This window comes from Delphinapterus leucas, chromosome 5 (genome assembly GCF_059928025.1).
Source record: "Delphinapterus leucas isolate spDelLeu-1000000601 "Yukka" chromosome 5, BTC_Dleu_Yukka2, whole genome shotgun sequence".
NCBI lineage: Eukaryota > Metazoa > Chordata > Mammalia > Artiodactyla > Monodontidae > Delphinapterus > Delphinapterus leucas.
The window spans coordinates 89,163,535-89,185,184 of record NC_143133.1 but is presented as its reverse complement, the minus strand read 5'-3'; the positions used below and the strand labels follow the sequence as shown (position 1 = coordinate 89,185,184).

Here is a 21,650-nt window from a genome sequence, read left to right as displayed (position 1 = left end):
ACTTAGAAAGGTCTGAAAGATAAAGCTTACAGATTTAACACACTTAACCTCTTTGGGGCATTGTATCTTCATAAGTAAAATGAAAAAATTAGAATTAAGGCTTTTCTAAGTACTAACATTCTAAGAGTATAATTCTAGGATCTGCTTGCCCTTGGAAGTTCTCTCCCTCAGTTAGAAAAGAGAAGATTAGCAGGAGGAGATGCTGCCAAAAATGTAAGAGACAGTGATGAAGACAGAAGAACTATCAGGGGTCTTTGAGAGCATTATTGAATTTAGAGCACAATTCAAGGGCAAGTGTTTATAATGAAAACCTAGCTCATTAGAGATGGTGCAAAACGTTCGGCACATTTTTTAAAAATAAACTTATTTTATTTATTTGTTTATAAATTTATTTGGTTGCATTGGATCTTCGTTGTGGTGCAGGGGCTTCTCATTGCGGTGGCTTTTCTTGTTGCAGAGCACGGGCTCTAAGAGCACGGGCTTCAGTAGTTGTGGCTCACGGCTATAGAGCGCAGGCTCAGTAGTTGTGGTGCACAGGCTTAGTTGCTCCACGGCATGTGGGATCTTCCCGGACCAGGGCTCGAACCCGAGTCGCCTGCATTGGCAGGCGGATTCTTAACCATTGCACCACCAGGGAAGCCCAGCATATTTTGTTTTTAAAGGTAAGGAAAAACATAATACATTTTGGAAAATGTACATCAAAATACCTTCAGCTTATAGTTTTAGAGTAGGGAGATAAACTTTCTATTTGGAAAATTCACTCCTTGAAAGGTGAAACCGCAGTTTCTTGTAACCTGGCATGTGTTCTTCATTTTATCTTATTTCAGATTATTCCTTGACTTCTGTAACTTTGTATATTCCTGTAGATTGAAGTTTAATGCTTATTTTCTTTCATTCTCTTTCAAGACAATGTGAAAATGCTCATTTTGGTACTTAGCACCCACGTCCCATAGACCAACCTGTTCGTTTGATAATTTCCCAAACAGCACTAGCAGTGGCAGGTATGAGAGAATGCTGATCCAGGCATAGTCTTCCAATGTTAATAATATGAAATCCATCTACGTCTTTTTCCGGGGCAATTCCATTGCATACTGTCCGCTCATCCACATGGTCTGAAAAGTAAATAAAATTGATTTAGTTTTACAATTGTTATCTATTTGCAAGTCTGGAAAATTAAATTGGAGGGCCTACAGCCAGATCACTTATGGTTCAGCTTTAGTTAAGATATAAAATCATTACTCTATTCCTTTTATTGCCATGAAAATAGTAAGCCAAACTGCTCTTGACCAATGGCTGTAATTAACTGCTGTAAGAGTATATGCAAGTACAGGGCCAGAAGTGGCTGGCCTGGTAAAAGGGAAAAATCTGTGAAATCAAACAATACCAATGAGATCTGGGAACAGTCAGATGATAAGGCTTTGCCCCTATAAGTTTGCATATTTAAATGTATGTTTTTCCTATACAAGATAGTTCCACGAATAGACTTCTGTTGAATATTGTTAGCATTACAGATTAAAAGGGCTTTATTAGTGTTAAAAATAGCCATGACATCAATGCCTAGCTTCCTCCCAAATGACATAATAGAAAAGCAAACACACACACACACACACACACACACACACACACACACATACCACACACATCATTTCCCTGAAGCATTACTACATTGAAATCCAAAATATCATTATGGTTTCCTTTATGAAAGGAAAAGAACATAACTTGAGTAATGAACTAATCAAATGAGATGCCAATCATCTCATTTTGAAAAGTAATAAGTATAGAAATATAAAATAGGCTCTTAATACTACTCTATGCAGAGTAGCTTAGGGTATCCTAAATCCAACAATTAACCCACATTCCTAAAATACTAAAATAAAGGTATATTTGCTACAGAAAAGTTTCCTTATGTATTACACAATGAATGCCATTTAGAAATAATTTTTTAAAACATTATCAAAGCCCAAGTTCAAACAGTTTTCAAAAGAGACATGCCTTATGTCTCAGATATTTTATATCCTAAAAGTGACACTACTGCCATCTTACTTTAAATAGATCCAATTTGCCATTACTAGGCTACCAAATCATTTACATATATAAAAGTCATAATATGAATCATATTCAATTAGAAGTTGGGTCTTTGGAATATCTCTCCAATGACTAGATTGTCACTTTCAATAATTGTACTCATTCTATAATGTCCTACCAGAGTAAGCCTCCATCTGTTTTCTCTGAAGGTAGAAGATGATTATACAAGTTCTAGCAAAATTTTTTTTTAGAATTATATATTTAACTTACTACTTGAGGACAAAAATAGTGGTCCCTTTTTAAATCTGGTTGATGATGATGGTGATGATTCAGTTTTTAGACACCTACCACTCATGCAGAAGCTTCATGCCATGGAAATTTCTTACAACAAAATCAAAAGCTTTGTAAATAAAAAAAGAAATAACTGTAATTGAACACCCCATTATTGAGTTATGGCTTAAATTAGTTCATTTCTAAATTCAAAATTGGCTACTGTATGTATGGGCCAATAATGTATTGAAAGAATTCAACAAAGGTTCTTTTGTAGATTTTGAGAGCCATCCTCTTACCAAATAAGTCTGAACTATATTGAATTTCGCAGTCTCCTGGTCTGTGCTGTTTTACTCACTAAAAATAACATTAACTCGTAATGAACAATTCATCTCACACAATAGCTGAAATACTCAGGAAGAAATGTAAGCATCTGAAAATTTGGGGGCAAGCACTAGTAACTGGCAACTATAGACCTGTCCTCTAATGTATTTCTTAAAACTTCAACCCAGATCTTCATTTCAGAACAATTTTATCTTAAGTTAATTAAGTAATTTTTGTTTAAAAGACAGATGTGTGGACACATAAAAGGTGTGATGTAGTGAACACATGAAAACTGATTATTAATGTGCTTACTATTTAACCTAAAAGGAAAAAACCTATATGAGTAGATTAAAAATGTTAGGATCATAAAAATCAAGGACACCAATTCATACATCACTTTTATGTAACTCTATGTTATCTCAGGAGTGGATTAAATCTCACATACATCCTTTGCCAAGAAAGATGTACCTTTCATTACGTAATCTACAGTGTATGGAAATAACAGGAGTTAGTATATCTTACATTCAAACAGTGCTTTATAATGTTCATGTTACCAACACATAGGTTTCCCCTTTGGTCTTCAGAGTTACTGAGGGCTAAGATAGAGAAGGTATTATCTTCATTTTAAAGATGAAGCTGAAAGATTTTGAGACTCAGCCAATCTCAAACTACTACTAAGAAGAGGGGTCCAGAATTAAAATCCACATCTGTTTGCCCTAAAACCAGTTTTTCTTTCTGTGTTATACAGAAATCATAAATATTAATCAATCCTAAATACCACTCAACAATTAATATCAGCAAGGGCCCCTGCCCCTTCTAATCAAGACATTTTGATCATCCTAAAATATCCCAAGGAATGCACTGTTTCTTCTAGACCTCCAAAAACAACAGTATTTTTGGATTAACTAACATGTATCTAAATACATGCAAAACAGCATCAAACATTTTATAGCACCTTTTGTTAAATGAGTAAGAGAAATAAATACATTTCATGCTTTTAACTGACTGCTACTGAAAGTCCCCTGATGTCTCATCCCTGGGGCCCATGACTTGAAAAGAAGAAACAATCATGAGCCTCAACAGCATTAGTTTTTTTACAATGGTTATAAAACATTTTTGATTCATAGAATACATTGGCAAACAACTAACCACTTAATACCTTACCCAAATGAACGGGAAAACTGGCATTATTCACTTTGTGAGTGTGTGTTTTTCCCCATCTATTTAATATTATGAGAAGTCATTAAATCATGCCAGGAAAAAAACTCATCAAATTGAATTCATAATAATGCAATAGAACAGCTCAGGGAATGTCTTTAGGTACCACACTTTAGAACTACAACGTTGAATATATATTTCTGTGATTTATTTATAATATGTTTAATTGTCTTTGGATAAGTAACAACAACAACAACAAAAAGAAAACAAACAAATTACTGGTTTATTTTCCATCCAAGGATTTTCACGTTGCTGTTCAAAAGTACCTCTTTCCACTTCCCCAATGCCTGTTGGATAAGGGCAAGCTCATGAGCAAATATGTTCTTTAGCTTGATTATATCTTTTGTCCTATACTTCCCTCCCTCCAAGTGCCCCATCCCTTTCCCTACCATCATTATGACACATCCTTACCTCAATTCACACCAACCTGTCCCATTCCCAAGCCCTTAACATTAATTTTTGCGTTTCTACGTTCTTGCTCATGATTATTTTTCCATTACTAATTCCTTCCTCCCTGTTGTTTCACATCCTATTTATTCGTCAATATATTGATCCCTTCTCAGCTGTTCCCTCATCGCAAAGTGAAATGATAATTTTTATCTCTTCTGGTCCCCACAGAACTACTGTAAAAAGCACTTACCACATTACTTCAGTTAGTTGATCACGTTGGTTATTTAAGTATCTCTTTTACTTATGAGTGTGAGCCTTTTAGGGCAGACTTTGTCTTATTAAACTGATTCACCCATAGCCTTCTCCAACTCAGTTGATGGCAATTCCATCCTTCTGTGTTATACAGAAATCATCCTTACTCGCCAGAAAAACCTGGAGACATTCTGAACACCTCACTTTCTTTCACACGCAACATCCAATCAATTGAAAAATCTGTTGGTTCTTCCTTCATAACATATCTAGCCCTTCACTATCCTCACCATGTCCACTCTGGTTTGAGTGGCCATTATCTCTCCTGTGAACTCTTGCAACAACTAACTCTCCTAGCTAATTATTTGCTTCTATGTTTGTATCCATATAATCTATTCACAAAACAGCAGAGGTTATTTTTTTCCCACATCTTTATTGGTGTATAATTGCTTTACAATGTTGTGTTAGTTTCTGCTGTACAACAAAGTGAATCAGCTATATGTATACACATATCCCCATATCTCCTCCCTCTTGAGCCTCCCTCCCACCCTCCCTATTCCATCCCTCTGGGTCATCACAAAGCATCGAGTTGATCTCCCTGTGCTCTGCAGCAGCTTCCCACTAGCCATCCATTTTACAGCTGGTAGTGTATATATGTCCATGCCACTCTCTCACTTCATCCCAGCTTCCCCTTCCCCGCTCCCCCCGCCCATGTCTTCAAGTCTGTGTTTTCTACGTCTGTGTCTTTATTCCTGTCCTGCCACTAGGTTCAGCAGTACCACTTTTTTAGATTCCATATATATGCATCAGCATATGGTATTTGTTTTTCTCTTTCTGACTTACTTCACTGTGTATGACATAAGCTAGGTCCATCCAACTCACTACAAATAACCCAATTTCATTCCTTTTTATGGCTGAGTAATATTCCATTGTATATATGTACCACATCTTCTTTATCCATACATCTGTTGATGGACATTTAGGTTGATTCCATGTCCTGGCTATTGTAAACAGTGCTGCAATGAACATTGGGGTACATGTCTCTTTTTGCATTATGGTTTTCTCAGGGTATATGTCCAGTAGTGGGATTGCTGGGTCATATGGTAGTTCTATTTTTAGGGTTTTTTTTTTTTTTGCGGTACGCGGGCCTCTCACTGTTGTGGCCTCTCCCGTTGCGGAGCACAGGCTCCGGATGCGCAGGCTCAGTGGCCATGGCTCACGGGCCCAGCCGCTCCGTGGCATGTGGGATCCTCCCAGACCGGGGCATGAACCCACGTCCCCTGCATCGGCAGGTGGACTCTCAACCACTGTGCCACCAGGGAAGCCCTGTTTTTAGTTTTTTAAGGAAGCTCCATACTGTTCTCAAATGCATGTCTGCTTACACCACTCTTTTCCTGAAAACCCTGCTCTTCTTGCTATTCCTCTAACATATCAGGTATTTTCCACCTTGGTTATTGCTCTTGTGTCTGCCTGGAGGCTTTTCAAAAAAACCTGCCACTTTGGCTAAATCCCTCTCTTCTTTCAAATCTTTGCTTAATTTCCACATTCTCTTTAAGGACTATTTCGACCACATTATTTTAAAATGTAAGTTCCATGTCTGATAATGTTGAAGTTGTTTACATTGGACCAAACTTCTCACAGGAAACAACTGTAAACATTGGAGAAATTATATTAAAATAGAAGTATCAAGGATGTATCATACAATACAGAGAATACAGCCAATATTTTGTAATAACTGTAAATGGAATGTAAAATTTTTAAATAAAAACACAGCTATCTGACACTGGAGAGTTACTAGAAACAGAGAGATTTGGAAGAGAATGGACATCTGAAAGGGATATCACTGTAAGTGTTTCCATTTTGGAGGTTTTTCTAGACAAAGGACAGTTAGAATTTGGATAGAAATCTGCAGTCCTACTTGCTTGAGGAATCAAAGGACAAAGTTTGGGGCTACTACAGAAACTGGAAATTGAAGGGACATACCCAGGAAAAGAGAAAACCACAGAGGGGAGACTCAACTTGTGTCTATAAATTCTTCCCAAATCTCTGACTGACCCCTGAACAACACACACAAGAGGCAAACTCCAAGCAGCCCATCTAACACTAAGAGAACTAAACAGAATGCAGTTGTGGCTCACCAAGGGCAAAGCAAAGCTTGAAGTCCTCAATATGACAGGCATTCACACACACACAAAAAATTTACAGTTAACATTATACTTAATAATGGAATACTGAACCTTTTCCCCAAGATCAGAAGGTGGCAAGGGTGTCCACCCCCACCATTTCTATTCAGCATTTTATTGGAGATCCTAGCTGGTGTAATAAGGAAAATAAAGAGTTCTAAAGATCAGAAAGGAAGAAGTAAAACTCTCTAGCCACTCTAATGGTTGTTTATGCAGAATATTCTAAAGAATATACAAAACAACAAAACAAAAAATAAATAAAGTGAATTTAGCAAGATCACAGAATACCAAGTCAATATACAAAAGAAATCAATTGTATTTCCGTATAGAAGCAGCAAATACTAAAAAATGAAATTTAAATAATTCTATTTACAAAAACTCACAGATCAGAAAATTCTTAGGAGTAAATTTTAAAATTGGGGGCATGATTTTTATAATGAAAACTACAAAATGTTGCTGACAGATGACCTAAATAAATGGAGGGTGTACCATATTCATGGATTGGAAGACTCAATAATATTAAGATGTCAATTCTTCCAATTTGACCTATAGATTCAATGTAATCTCAACCACAGTCCTATGAGGTATTTTTGGTAGAAGTTGACAAACTGATTCTAAAATTTATATGGCTATGCAAAGGACTTAGAATATCTAAAGAAATCTTGAAAATGAGCAAAAAGGACTTACAATACCTGACTTTAAGACTTGCTACAAAGCTACAGTAATCAAGACAGTGTAGTGCTAGTGTAGGGATAGACAAGTAGATCAATGGAACAGAATAGAAAGCCCAACTTTAGACTAACACTTATACAGTTATTTGACTTTTTACAAAGTTGCCAAAAGCAATTCAATGGTAAAAAGAAAGTCTTTTCAGCAATTAATACTTGAACAATTTGATAGCCATATAGAAAAAAACCAAACTGAGCCACAATCCCTACTTCATACTGTGAAGTAGAAAATTTGCCACACAAAAATGTGTCTCTTTGGCATGAGGATTTCATTTTACCTCCCCCTTAGCTGTCTAAAGAATTTAGATAAAAGAACTGTTCCCAGAATAGAGATATCACCAGAGATAATCTGCAAAGAATATGGGCTAGGTTGCTGGGGGAAACTCTAGGCAGGACCTAGAAATCAGAATCCACTCTGTGCCCCACTATCTCTTCATGGCCCAGCAAATATTCGTCTACTAAACATTTGCTTTTCCATCTCCAGGTGAATTGCCTGCCCCCCCTTTGAAGTCCGAAGCCTAGCTGCTAAGAGAAGATGGGGAATGTAAGGAAAAATGTGCATGTTTGGAGTACTTTATATGTCTGTCACAGAAAAAAGCAGATCTAAAATAGGGATTAACAGAATTTTAAAAATTTCAGAAGGGGTGGGAAGGGCTCTCTGAGCCAGTGGCATTTAAGCTAAGACATGAAGGTTGGGAAGAAGTCAGCCCCCGTATGTTTGAAAGATAACCAATGTAGTTAAGAGGTCAAAGGCTAAACCCTATTCAAGTGATAAAATGTGCATTATTCTAGCATGTCCTTTGTATAATAAATACTATAAAATAAAAATATAACATCCCTGAACATCCCCCGAACATCCCAATCCTCTTTACCATGCTCTACTTTTTCTTTTTTCCCATAGCATATCAACTTCTAATAGATATACAGTAATTACTTACTTATTGTGTTTATTTTTTGTTGTCTGTCTCTCCTACTACTCAGCAAGGGCAGAACTTTCTGTCTTCTTTTTTTTTCATTGATGTATTCCTAGCACAAAGCACAGTGCTTGGAAATTTGTTGAATAAATGGCTACAATTACCCTTGATTTATAAATGAAGAAGCTGAGACAAATTAGTGGAAACCTGCAGACAATTAGAATAGACTAATATAAGGAAAAGATGTCTGATCTTTCTACAACCTCTGACATCCATCTTTTTCAAATACAATGAAAACCAAAATGGCTTTCATTAAAATTTTGATTTGTCAATAGCTGCATCTACATTATTAGATATTTGGCACTTTTATATCCTCCGATATAAATTTAATGTAAGAGATTCATGTCTGTTTGGTTTTCATTTATTTCTTCCTTTCAAGACTTGAAAAATAAGAAATCTCAGGCAAAGCTTTATGCTGATACATTAAAGTCCACACTCTGAACAAGTGTAGACAAGGCCTCTGAAAATTCACTCATTTATTCACTCAATAAATATTTATGTATTTATAATATTTAAATATTTATTGTCTACCATGTGCTTTGCACTGTTCTAAGGGTTTAGGATATATAAGCTAACCAAACAAACAAAACTATTAACCTCTGGAGCTTACATTCTAAAGAAATAAAGATCTGCCTAATCAAATTATTTAGCTGCAGCCTCTTAATGGTTAATTATTTTCTAGGAGTAAATGAGAGATATACTTTTGGAAGCTGTGTTCACTGTTCTCAACTCAATACATAAGTTACACCCCCTGGGTTCTACATCAATGTTTCAAGACAGAAAATACTTATCAGGTCTTACCACTTACCCAATATCATTTTAGAACTGTTTCATCATCAAGGAGTAAGAGGACAAAAAGGGAATGGGAAGTGACTATTATCTCACTGTATTACTCTACCCCCAAATCTGAGAAAATAGAGCTTGGAGGTGGAGTGGGAGGTGTTCTCTAGGTCAGAAAGGGGTGGATCTGGCCCTTTACCCTTCCTTAGCCTCTTTCTCCTATAGCCACGAAACTACGAGGACATCCCTAGGCAGGCTTACTTCATAGGCTATTAAAAAAAGTTAATGAAGTGGGAACCTACACATCACGTGAAGGTTGCTACCTTTGGCCCTTAGAGTTTCTTGAGTCATATGAAGAGTACATGGAGATCCAAAAATTGCCTTATTTCAGAAGTAGTGTTGAAGACACCCTGTTTATTAAGCCCTTGGATTCCTAGACACTATATACTGTGACTTCTGTCAAATACATTGTACTAAACTTGAAGCAGTGTCTATTCCATAGAGGAAACAGTTGGATAAGTGAGCATGCCTATTCTGATGAGCTTCTTTTACACAAAAGGGAAAAGAAGAGATGCTGTGTTTTAGGGACTTGCTTGCAAACTTCTCAAGGACAGTGAGTCTCAAATTGTTTTCTAACTGCCCCTTTCCCCTAGTGACTATCACAGACACATATATGTGAATAGATTGGATTCTAGGTAAATATTTTTTGAACTGGTAAATGAACAAAGAGCATCAGAGAGCAATAATACAAATACTTCTCTTGAAAGACTTTCTACAAAGAAATACCCAGATGTTTCAAAGGGCCTTCTGATTTTGGTAAATTCTTTATCAAAGCTGAACACACTCAAAAATACATGAAGATATCATGATAAAGAAAAGCGAAAAATATGAAAAAGAAAAGAAGTAACTATTGTTGATCCAAGAAATTCCAGATTTTGAAGATACTTTGAAAAGTAAATAATCTCAAGTTACATGATATAGTATGTTTACGATAGCAACTGCTCAAAAAGACGCAATTATATAGATCTGAGTGACTAAAATAACTCTTGGGATGGTTTCTATCTGGAAATGAATAGGAAGAGACACATATGGCTACAAGGACCTACCAATCCCACTGATAGGTAAATCATATCAAAATGATTTACTCAGCTTTCAGTATAAATCATTAAACTTTTTTTTTTTTTTTAAATCACTGCTTGCCTGATGCTGCCATCATGTGGTTTTCATAAACCACAGCAGGAGAATTTTCCATTTTGTTCCCCCACATCCCCACATAAATTCTCTGATAGAAATGTTACCTATGAGAAAAATTTTTTAAGTAGATAAATGATATTGTGGGGATGCCTTTGTATCTATGTTAACACTAAAATCATGTTAGAAAGGATTTGAATAAAATATTGTTTAAAATCTGGACCTTTTTCTCTGCATAAACCCTAAATGCATAAATTGGTTGAATGGATTGTGACACAATCTCAATATTAGTCCAAGCACAATCGAATTTTAAATTATTAATTAGTTATTTTTCATAATAAGCTAGATATATGCAAATCCACCACCCCAAACAAAAGTTATGGACTTGACAATAGTCTATATTTAATCATATATTTCGCCCATGAACCCACCTCATTTCCTGCTCCAGCCTTAGGTAAACTTCATCCTGCATCCTGTGCTTATCATTCCCTTGACTTCCTTTCCATACAGTTTTATTGCATTTATTTGTATTCCTAATAGATTTTTTTAAACAGCTTTATTTAAGAATATTTGAATATAATAGACTGCACGTATTTAAAGTGTACAATTTGATAGGCTTTGACATACGTATATACTTGTGAAACCATCACCACAATCAACATAATGAACATATACACCACCCTGAAAAGTTTCCACAGGCCCCTTTTCCTCATCCCTTCCTCCCTCCCTTTCCTGTCCCCTCACCTCCAACTACTTGTAACCACTTGCTACGGGCTGAATTGTGTCCCCCCAAAATTCATATGTTGAATCCCCCAACCCCTAATGTAATGATATGTAATTAGGTTTACATGAAGTCATCAGGGTGGGGCCCTCATGATGGGATTAGTGCTCTTATAAGAAGAGACACCAGAGAGCTTGCTCTCTTTGCCATGTGCAGACACAGAAAGAAAGGGTTGTCTGTCTGAAAGCCAGGAAGAAAGCTCTCACCAACCCGACCATGCTGGCACCCTGATCTCAGACAGGCTCCAGAAAATAAATTTTTGTTATTTAAGGCAGCCAGTCTATGATATTTTGGTATAGCAGCCCAAGCAGACTAATAACCACTGATCTGCATTCTGTCGCTATACTTCAGTTTGTATTACATAAAATTTTATATAAATAGAACCACAGAGTACGTACTCTTATTTGCATGGATAATTTCACTCAGCATAATTATCTTGATATTCACCCAAGCTGGAGTATGCATCAATATTTCATTCCTTTTTTTACTGCTGGGTAATAGTCCATTGTATAGATAAACCACAGTTAATATCTACTCACCTGTTGATGCCTATTTGAGTTGTTTATAGCTTTTGGCTATTGCAAATCATACTTCTATGAACATGCATATACAAATCTTTATATTGACACATATATCTTTTTCTTTAAGTAAATACATAGACATGGAATGGATGGACCGTATAATAAATATATATATGTAAATTTTTAGGACACTGCCAAACTATTTTTCAACATGTACCATTTTGCATTCCCACCGGCAACACATCCTCACCAATATATGGTATTGTCAGTTGTAGTTCTAATATCAGCCATTCTAATAGGTGTGTAGTAGTATCTTATTATAGTTTCCATTCGAGTTTCTCTAATGACTACAGATGTTATCTACTTATGTCCTTATTTATCATTTGTATTTCTTCTTTGGTTAAGTATCTGTTCAAATCTTTTGATGATTTTTGGTATTTATCCTGTTTGGTGCTCTTTATGGTTTGGTGTCTGTTATTAATTTTGAAAAGTTTTAGCCATTATTACTTCAAATATCTCTTCTGCCCTGTTCTCTCTTCTCCTGGTATTCCAACTGTGTGTATGTTATACCTTTTGAAAATGTCCTATAGTTCTTGGATGTTTTCTTCTGTCTTTTTTGTTTTCCTCTCTGATTTTCAATTTGAGAAGTTTCTACTTATATATTCTCAAGCTTACTGATTCTTTTCTTGGCCATGTCCAGTCTACAATTGAGACCATCAGTATATTTTCCATTTTTGTTAAAGTGCTTTTGATTTCAGCATTTCTTTTTGAATCTTTCTTAGAGTTTCCATCTCTCTGCTTTCATTACCCATCTGTTCTTGCATATTGTCTACTTTTTCCACCAGAGCCCTTAATATATTAATCATAGTTATCTTAAATTTCCTAATAACTCCAAAATCTGTGTCAGATATGAATCTGGTTCTGATGCTTTTTGGTTTATTCAGACTGTTTTTCTTTGCCTTTTGGCATGTCTTGTCATTTTTTTGTTGAAAGCTACATCCAAGACTAGGGCCCCCAGGAGTTTCTCCTTATGTTAGTACACACTTTACTTCCAGAAATTCATCAAAATTCCCAATTATATTGTTTCCATCAGTTTATGGTTCCAGTAGCTTCTGTACAGGTAAATAGATCTTGGTTGCAACTTTCTGGATTTTCTTATCTCTCCGGATTTTGGGATGGTGGTTTGCCCTGCAACCTCAGTTCTCTGATGGGTCAAGAAAAGTACTGATTTTGTTTGTTCAGTTTTTTCTTGTTTTAAGGACAAGAGGATTTATTTTATTCTGGCTAGAGTTGGGCTTTAATTGGGTTGTTTTCATTTTCTTGATATTGGTTTTTGAGAGCGCTTCATATATTCCGCATATACATATGTTATCAAATATATGCTCTGCAAATGTTTTCTAGTCTGCCTTATCTTCTCATTCTTTTAATAGTATCTTTTGAAGAGCAGAAGTTTTATTTTATTTTGTTTTTTTAACATCTTTATTGGAGTATAATTGCTTTACAATGCTGTGTTAGTTTCTGCTTTATAACAAAGTGGATCAGCTATATATATACATATATCTCCATGTCCCCTCCCTCTTGTGTCTCCCTCCCACCCTCCCCTCTAGGTGGTCACAAAGCACCAAGCTGATCTCCCTGTGCTATGCGGCTGCTTCCCACTAGCTGTTTTACATTTGGTAGTGTACATATGTCCATGCCACTCTCTCACTTCTTCCCAGCTTACCCTTCCCCCTCCCCGTGTCCTCAAGTCCATTCTCTACCTCTGTGTCTTTATTCCTGTCCTGCCCCTAGGTTCTTCAGAACCTTTTTTTTTTTTTTTTAGATTCCATATATATGTGTTAGCATACAGTATTTGTTTTTCTCCTTCTGACTTACTTCACTCTGTATAATAGTTTCTAGGTCCATCCACCTCACTACAAATAACTCAATTTCATTCCTTTTTATGGTTGAGTAATATTCCATTGTATACATGTGCCATATCTTCTTTAGTCATTCATCTGTCAATGGATGCTTAGGTTGCTTCCATGTCCTGGCTATTGTAAATAGTGCTGCAATGAACATTGTGGTACATGACTCTTTTTGAGCTATCGTTTTCTCAGCGTATATGCCCAGTAGTGGGACTGCTGTGTCATATGGTTTTAAATTTTGATGAAATCTAATTTATCAAGTTCTTGTTTCGTATCCATATGCAATCCAATTGTTCCAGCACCATTAGTGAAAAGCACATCCTTTCTGCACTAATTTGTCTTTCCACCTTTGTAAAAAATTAGTTGTTAATATAGGTGTGGATCTATTTGTGGACTTCCAATTTTTGCCCATTGATGTTTCTCTATCCTGATTCCAATACCACTCTGTCTTGATTACTGTAGCTTTATAATTAGTCTTTTTAACAAATTTTAATTGAGGTATAAATGACATATAACATTATATTAGTTTTAGATGTACAACATAATGATTCAATATTTACATACATTACAAAATAATCACCACAATAAGTCTAGTTAACATCCCTCACCACATATAGTCACAATTTTTTTTCCTTATGATGAGGACTTTTAAGATGTACTTTCTTAAGAACTTTCAAATATGCCATACAGTATTATTAATCTTAGTCACTGTGCTGTGCATTACATCGCCATGACATTTATTTGATAACTGAAAGTTCGTATCCTTTGATTTTGAGACGTTTGATTAGTCTTAAAATCAGGAAGTATTACTCTTTCAACAACATTACTCATTTTCAAAGCTGTTTTAATTATTCTAGGTACTTTGCATTTCTATATGAATTTGACAATCAGTTTATCAACTGCTACAAAAAAGTATGCTGGGATTTTAATTGGGACTGCCTTGAATCTACAAATTAATTTGAAGATAACTGACATCTTAACAATATTTAGGCTTCTAACCCATGAACATAATATATTGATTTATTTAGGTCTTCTTTAATTTCTCTCAGGAATGTTCTGTAGTTTTCAATGCACAGGTTCTCACATCTTTTGTCAAATTTATGCCTGAAGATTTCACATTTTTGATGCTATTTTAAATGTCTCTTTTCATCTTAGTATCTGATATTTGATGCTAATACATAGAATGGAGATTGATATTTGTATATTAATCTTGTATCTTCCAACCTTGTTAGACTCATTTATTAGTATTAGTAGCTTTTTATTTTTCTAGATTCCATTGGATTTTCTACATAGACAATCATGTTATCTGCTTTTTATTTTCTTTCCCTTGCCTTGCCTTCTGTGTTGGTTAGAATCTCCATGAATAGACATGATAAAATGGACATTCTTGATTTCTTCCTGATCATAAGAGGAAAATACTGTCTTTCATAATGAACTATGATGTTAGCTGTGAATTTTTTATATGTGTCCCTTATCAGCTTGAGGAAGTTCCCTTTTATTATTATTAGTTATATGACAGCTTTTTATCAGGAGTCAATGAATTTTACCAAAAAATTAATCTATTTATTGAGCTAATCATGTGATTTTTCATTTTTAGTTTGTTAATGTGGTGAAATACATTGTTTGATTTTCTAATGTTAAACCAATGTTGCATTCCTGTAATAAAAGTCATGATGAATTTTGGTCATGATGAATGATACTTTTTATATATTGTTGGATTTTATTTGTTAAATTTTGTTAATACCTTTTTCATTTATGTTCATGAAAGATACTGTTCTGTGGTTTTCCTTTCTTGTAATGTCTTTGCCTGTTTTTTGGTATCAGAGTAATGGTGGCCTCATATAATGACTTAGGAAGTATTTACTCCTCTTTAATATTATTTTTTCTTTAAATATTTGGTAGACTTCACTGGTAAAGCCATCTGAACATGGAGCTTTCTTTGTGGAATAGATTTTCACTACAAAGTCAATTTTTTAATAAGAGTTATTCAGGTTATCTATTTCTTTTTGAGTGAGCTTTGGCAGTGTGTATCTTTCAAGAAAGTAGTCCATTTCCTCTAATTTGCCAAATTAACTGGCATAAAGTTGTCTGACATATTCACTTTTACCCTTTTAATATCTGTAAAATCTATAGTGATGTTATCTTTCTCATTCCTGATATTGGTAATTTGTATCTTCCTTTTTCCCTGATAGTCTAGCTTTCATTTCATTATTTTCTTCATTATTTTTTTGTTTTCTAATTCACTAATTTCTGCCCTGATCTTTATTATTTCCTTTCTTGTCCTTAGTTTGTCTTTAACTTGCTCTTCTTTTTCTAGTATCTTAAGGTGGGAGCTGAGGTTATTGATGTGGGACCTTTCTTCTTTTCTAAGATAGGTGTTTAGTGCTATATATTTCCTCCTAAGTAATTTTTTAGAAGCATACCATAAATTTTGATATGTTGTATTTTCACTGAAAAGCTAAAAGTGATTTCTAACTTCCCTTTTATTTTCTTACTTGACACATGGGTTAGTTAGATGTTCTTTAGTTTCAAAATATTTGGGAATTTTCCAGATATTTTTCTGCTAGTGATTTTTAATCTAACTCCATTGTGGTGAGGGAAAATGCTTTAGGTAATGTAAATCCTTCTATATTTGAGATTTGTTTTATAGTCTAGAATATGTTATCTCTTGGTAAATGTTCTATGCGAACTTGAAAAAAAATGTGTATTCTGTTGTTTGCAGGGAGAGTGTTCTGTAAATGTCAATTAGATCAAATTGGATGATATTCTACTTCAAATCTTTGTTCTTACTGATTTTCTCTCCACTTGTTCTCTCAGTTATTGAGAGAGAGGTACTAAAATCTATGATTATAATTTTGGATTTGTCTATTTTCCTTACAATTCTATTAGTTTTTGTTAATGCTTTCTTCTTAGGTATATAAACAATTGAGGTTGCTATTTCTGTTTGATAAACTGACTCCTTTATTACTGTGGAATGACCTTCTTTATTCCTGGTAGTATCCATTGCTCTGAAATATACTTTGCCTGCTATTAACATAACCACTCCAGCTTTCTTTTGATTTATGTTAATATAGTGTGTCTTTTACATCCTTTTTCTTTTAACCTCTCTGGATCCTTATACTTAAAATTTATTTTTTGTAGGCACCATATAGTTGGGTCTTGTTTTTTATTCAATCTGACAACCTCTGACATCTAATTGGATTATATACATTACATTTATGTGATTAAATCTATCATTCCCCCATTTTCTTTCTTCCTTTAGAATAATTTGAACATTTTTAATTATTGGATGTTATCCCTTTTACTGGCTTATTATCTATAACTCTTTGCTGTGTGGGGTTTTTTTAGCAGTTGCTTGTGATTTTATAGTATGCAGCTTTAACTTATTTCAGTCTACCCTCAAGTGATATATCACTTCACATACAGCATAAGAATCTAACAATGATGTCCTATCATTTCTTCCTTTCTGACTTTTGTGCTATTGTTGTACATGTTGCAAACCACACATTAAATTGTTTTTTATTTTGGGATAAATACCAATTATATTCTAAAATTATATGACTAATAAGAAAAATGTCAGATATACTTACTCATGTAGCTACCATTTCCATTGTTCTTCATTCCTTTGGCTAGATACATATTTTCATTTGGTATCATTTCTTTCGGCCTGAAGGACTTCCATTTTTTATAGTGTGGGTGTGCTGTTGACTGTTTTCAGCTCTGTCTGGATTCTACTCTTCCTAAATGTCTAAAAAATGCTATTTTGCCTTTGGTTTTTAAAGATATTTTCACTGAGTATAGAACTCATGATCAATAGTTTTTTTTTCTTTCAGTACTTTAAAAATCAAGGTGTTCCATTGTCTTCTTGCTTACATTGTTTTTGACAAGAAATCTATTTCCTTCCTTTTGTTTCTCTGTATATAATGTGACATTTCCCCCCCTCTTGTTGCTTTCAAAATTTTTTCTATCACACTGCATCTGAACAATTTGATTTTTGTGTTTTGGGTATAGTTTTTTCATATTTTATGGGCTTGGAGTTCGTTGAGCTTCTTAGATCTGTGTGTTTATAGTTTCCATCACATTTGTGTTTGTGTGTGTGTGTGTGTGTTTTAATCTGAAATCCCAATCATTTATGAAAGGATACTTATTTCTTACTCACGTAAGCCTCTGTTAAGAATCCCACTTCCTTTCTTCTCATAACTGGCAATCATCTATAACACGTGGCTTTCATGATAACTGCAACAAAAGGAGGAGAGGGGATGGGGGCCACATAGCTTTTAACCATCTCAGTCCAGAAGTGGCTCAAAAAAGTCACTTTCCCTCACAGTCCAGTAACCAGAAGTCACATGGCCCCAACATAGGAGAAGTTGGGAAATGTAAGGGAACATGTGGATATTTGGAGTACTTTGTCTGCCATAGAAAAAAGCAGATCTAACATAGGAATTGACAGAATTAAAGTAATTTTAGAAGGTATGGGCTGGGAAAGGCTCTCTGAGCCAGTGGCATTTAAGCTAAGGCCTAAAAGTTGGAAATAAGTCAGTCCCAGTGTGTTTGAAAGATAATCAATGTAGTTAAGAGGTCAGAGGCTAAAGTCCTATTCAAGTAATAAAATGTACATTATCCTAGCATGTCCTTTGTATAGTAAATACTATCACTTAGGAAGCCTTCAAGGGTATGGGGGTATAAGATCCTCACCAAATCCTGATCAGTGACAGAACTTACACACTACTCTCTTAGATGTAGAAGAACAGGTAGAAGGATGAACCTTCAATGACACACATACACACAAAGCAATAGCTGTGAAACTATAGGGTTCATTCATTCCAGCAATAACATTCACTAAGAGTCTACCATGATGCAAGGTGGAATAAAAATGTTGACTCCAATTCCCCCTGCTTTGATGTAACTAATAGTCTAGTGGAAGAAACATATTACTCAAAAGCAATGAAATACTCTATGTGGAATCATTTTTCTCCATAAAGAAAGGGGGGGAGCTATAACAAAGGTCAAGTCTAATTTGGAAATTATTTAGAAATAAACAGAAAAGAAGCTCTACAAAAACTGAGAAGTCCAGAGTGATGAAAATTTCCCACTCTGGTCAAGAACATTAAAAATAGAGTAAAAAGTATTCTGCATACATAAATTCCATAAGCTCTCAAGAAGAGCAATTATAGCAAGATCTTTTTTCTCCAAATGAAGAATCAAGTTTTAGACAAATATACATATCTACATGCACTAATTAGGTCAATACCCACATTTTTATGCCTACTAAATTCTAGAAAATTTTGTCTTTGTTACATCTACACCGTGAATTCTCACTTTTCTTACTCGCCTTCTCCATATTTAATCCTTTAATCCTGTATTTCATTCTGATTTCTCTGTTCAATCCTCTTACATAAATTGGAAGATGTTAATCCTCAAAGGCTTCAAACTAGATAAATGAAGGGAAATATTTGAAAAACTATTTTAGAAAAAGATAGATAAGATAGAATAAGTTTTCCCATTCTACCAAATAATTTTGTTCCCAGAAATAGATGAGAGGTCGATTTCTTAGAAAGCAAGAAAATACAAAAAGGTGATTAAGCACCTCTCTTGGTGCTTGACTTGCAGTCTCAGTTGTGGGACTGTGATTATGACTGAAAGAATACTATAATTGGGTCTCCTGGTTTTTCTCTGCTACTCACTTGTTGTGACCTTATACAAATTTCTCAGTTCAGTTTCCTTAACTATAAACCACAGATCAAAAAAATGTACCTACTGTTAAGGGTTGTTCTGAGTGTTAAATGATTTCTTGTATTTAAAGCACTTTATAACAATGTCTGGCAATAATAAATGATAAAAATCGCCATTACTAATACTAGTAATAGTTATCATGGAGCAGTAGTTGTAAAAAACCACATTAAAATTTAATTGAGTGATTGCTGCTTTCTAGACTTACATCTGAATGCTTTCATATAATTCATATAATTTAAACCCTTTTAAACCAAATTCACCCTGTACCAAATACCACCCTACAACAAACATTTATAGCAAATTTCCAGTGTGCTTCAAGCTTGTGGAGATTATCATTTCCCTTTCATTGCTTTAGTCCAAAAAGAATGTCACTGACTCCCAAGTTTTAAAGACCATTATTCCACCTTATTTTTAACACTACAAACTGACACATACTTGTGGAAAGGGAATGTTGCCTGCCATTCCAGTCAACAACAAATGTCGTCCACCATCAAGCTATCAACCACTGTAGTCACCCCACCCCCTGCCTAACAGTGCACCCTGAGGGTAATTCAGGATGGAGAAAACCAGGAAACATTCTGTGTTCTGGATACTGACCCTAGATAGTTAAGATGCATATCTAAGGAATAATTTCAATGAGCCCAGACTCTTGCATCTTCCCATACATAGAAAATCACTAAAATCATTAACTTGAGATGTCTGTTTTTTGTGATTAGTAGTAATCTTCTGATGTTCAACTACCTTTTTTTTTTTCCCAGAAAAAACTCCTAGATATCCTAGCTCCTTCCTTACTTCTTTGAAGTAGTTTCTCAGAGCTACCTGAGAGGCTGTCTCCCAGGCTACAGTCCTCAGTAATGTCCCCAAATAAAACTTAACTCTCAACTTTTAGGGTGTGCATTTTTCTTCAGTTGACATACTCTACAAATGATATTTAATATAAGTTTAATAGATGTAACTCAATAAAAGCTAAAAGCAAATAATACGTAATTAGGAGAAAAGTATATACAACACGAATAGCAGACATCATTCTGGCCTTGACAAAATATCACTTATTGATACTGATAGAATCTATGCACAGTTAGGAAAGGAGTAGGGAAGCATCCACATATGATTGTTTCATCTCTCCCTAGATATAGGACCAGCTACAGGACAAACAGCCAGACCATGTGACTGTGGACACACAATTTTATCCTGAGTACTTTCAATCTGGACCAAAGTCACACAGCTCCTGAACAAAAGCATGGGCTTAAGCCTGTGATAGATTCATTACCATCAAATAGGACAGAATTCTCTCTCATTTCTTTGCTTTCTTACCCAAATGAGATGCATGAAAACTGCTTGCACATTCTGTTTAATCCTTATGCAAGCTTGTATTCCAACACCAGAATTATAATTCTAATTTGGAATTTCTTTTGCTCAACATAGTACCCTAACTGTGAAAAATAATTTCCGACTTCGAATCATGAAATAACTTGGAATCCAGATTATTAACAAAATGATGGAAACTTGGAGATGTAATTGACTAGAATCATTTCATTTGTTCATTTGCTCATTGTTTCATTGGTTCATTATAAAAATCTTATAAGACATGTACCGGAGAGAGGCTATTTCAATCCACTTGCACATAGCCAACTGTTGGGGCTCAGGGCAGGCCATGCCAAAATATGCTTCAATGGCATATTAATTATTTTGAATTGGTTACTTAAGAGAGAGCCATTGTAAGAGGGACACTCTGACCCTCCGCTCTGTCTCCTTGAAAGTAGGAAATAAATCTCTCATGAAAGGTGCACTCCTTGCATCTGAAGGTAGGACACCCTGATTTCCAGAGATACGGGATTTGGGGCGAGAAACTTATATAAACAAAACTTGTTACTCCTTTAGTTTACCATCCCAAACTCAAACTCTGCTTAGATTCTTCACTAATTAAGCACCCAAAGCCTAATTTTCTTTGTCCTGTGAATTCCTCACAAATTTATTGTTTGTTTGTCTAAAAAGTATAAAAGCTGCCTGCTTTGGCCACTTCCTAGGTCCCATGACTGTGGGACCTCCATGTGCATAAGTTAAAGTTTGTTTCTTTTTCTCCTGTTAATCTGTCTTGTGTAGTAGTCCAGCCACAGAACTCAAGAGAGATAGAGGGGAAATCTGCCCTTCCCCAACACAACCTATCAAAATGACTAATGATTTCCACGTCTTCTTAAAGCATGCAGGTTGATGCCCAGGGCTTGTTGAAAGAATATCAGAATGTCATTAATAAACTACTCCTGCACCTACCAGTAGAGTTTCATGATAATCAAGAGACAAGTGTGTGTATTTCTCAACCTGTTTTTGCCAGTTCTTTCACAGTAAATTATGTGATTTAATTAAAATGGTACAAAC

At 35.1% G+C, this 21,650-nt stretch overlaps 1 protein-coding gene across 1 annotated transcript in view; it reads right to left on the bottom strand.

Annotated features, from left to right (window-relative positions):
• The window catches only part of MTHFD2L (methylenetetrahydrofolate dehydrogenase (NADP+ dependent) 2 like), a 139,206-nt gene that overhangs the window by 95,320 nt on the left and 22,236 nt on the right, over nt 1-21,650 (bottom strand). The window contains exon 4 of the mRNA XM_089912055.1: nt 960-1,112. Coding sequence (XP_089768181.1) covers nt 960-1,112 — 153 coding nt within the window. The remainder of the gene's footprint in view (nt 1-959; nt 1,113-21,650) is intronic.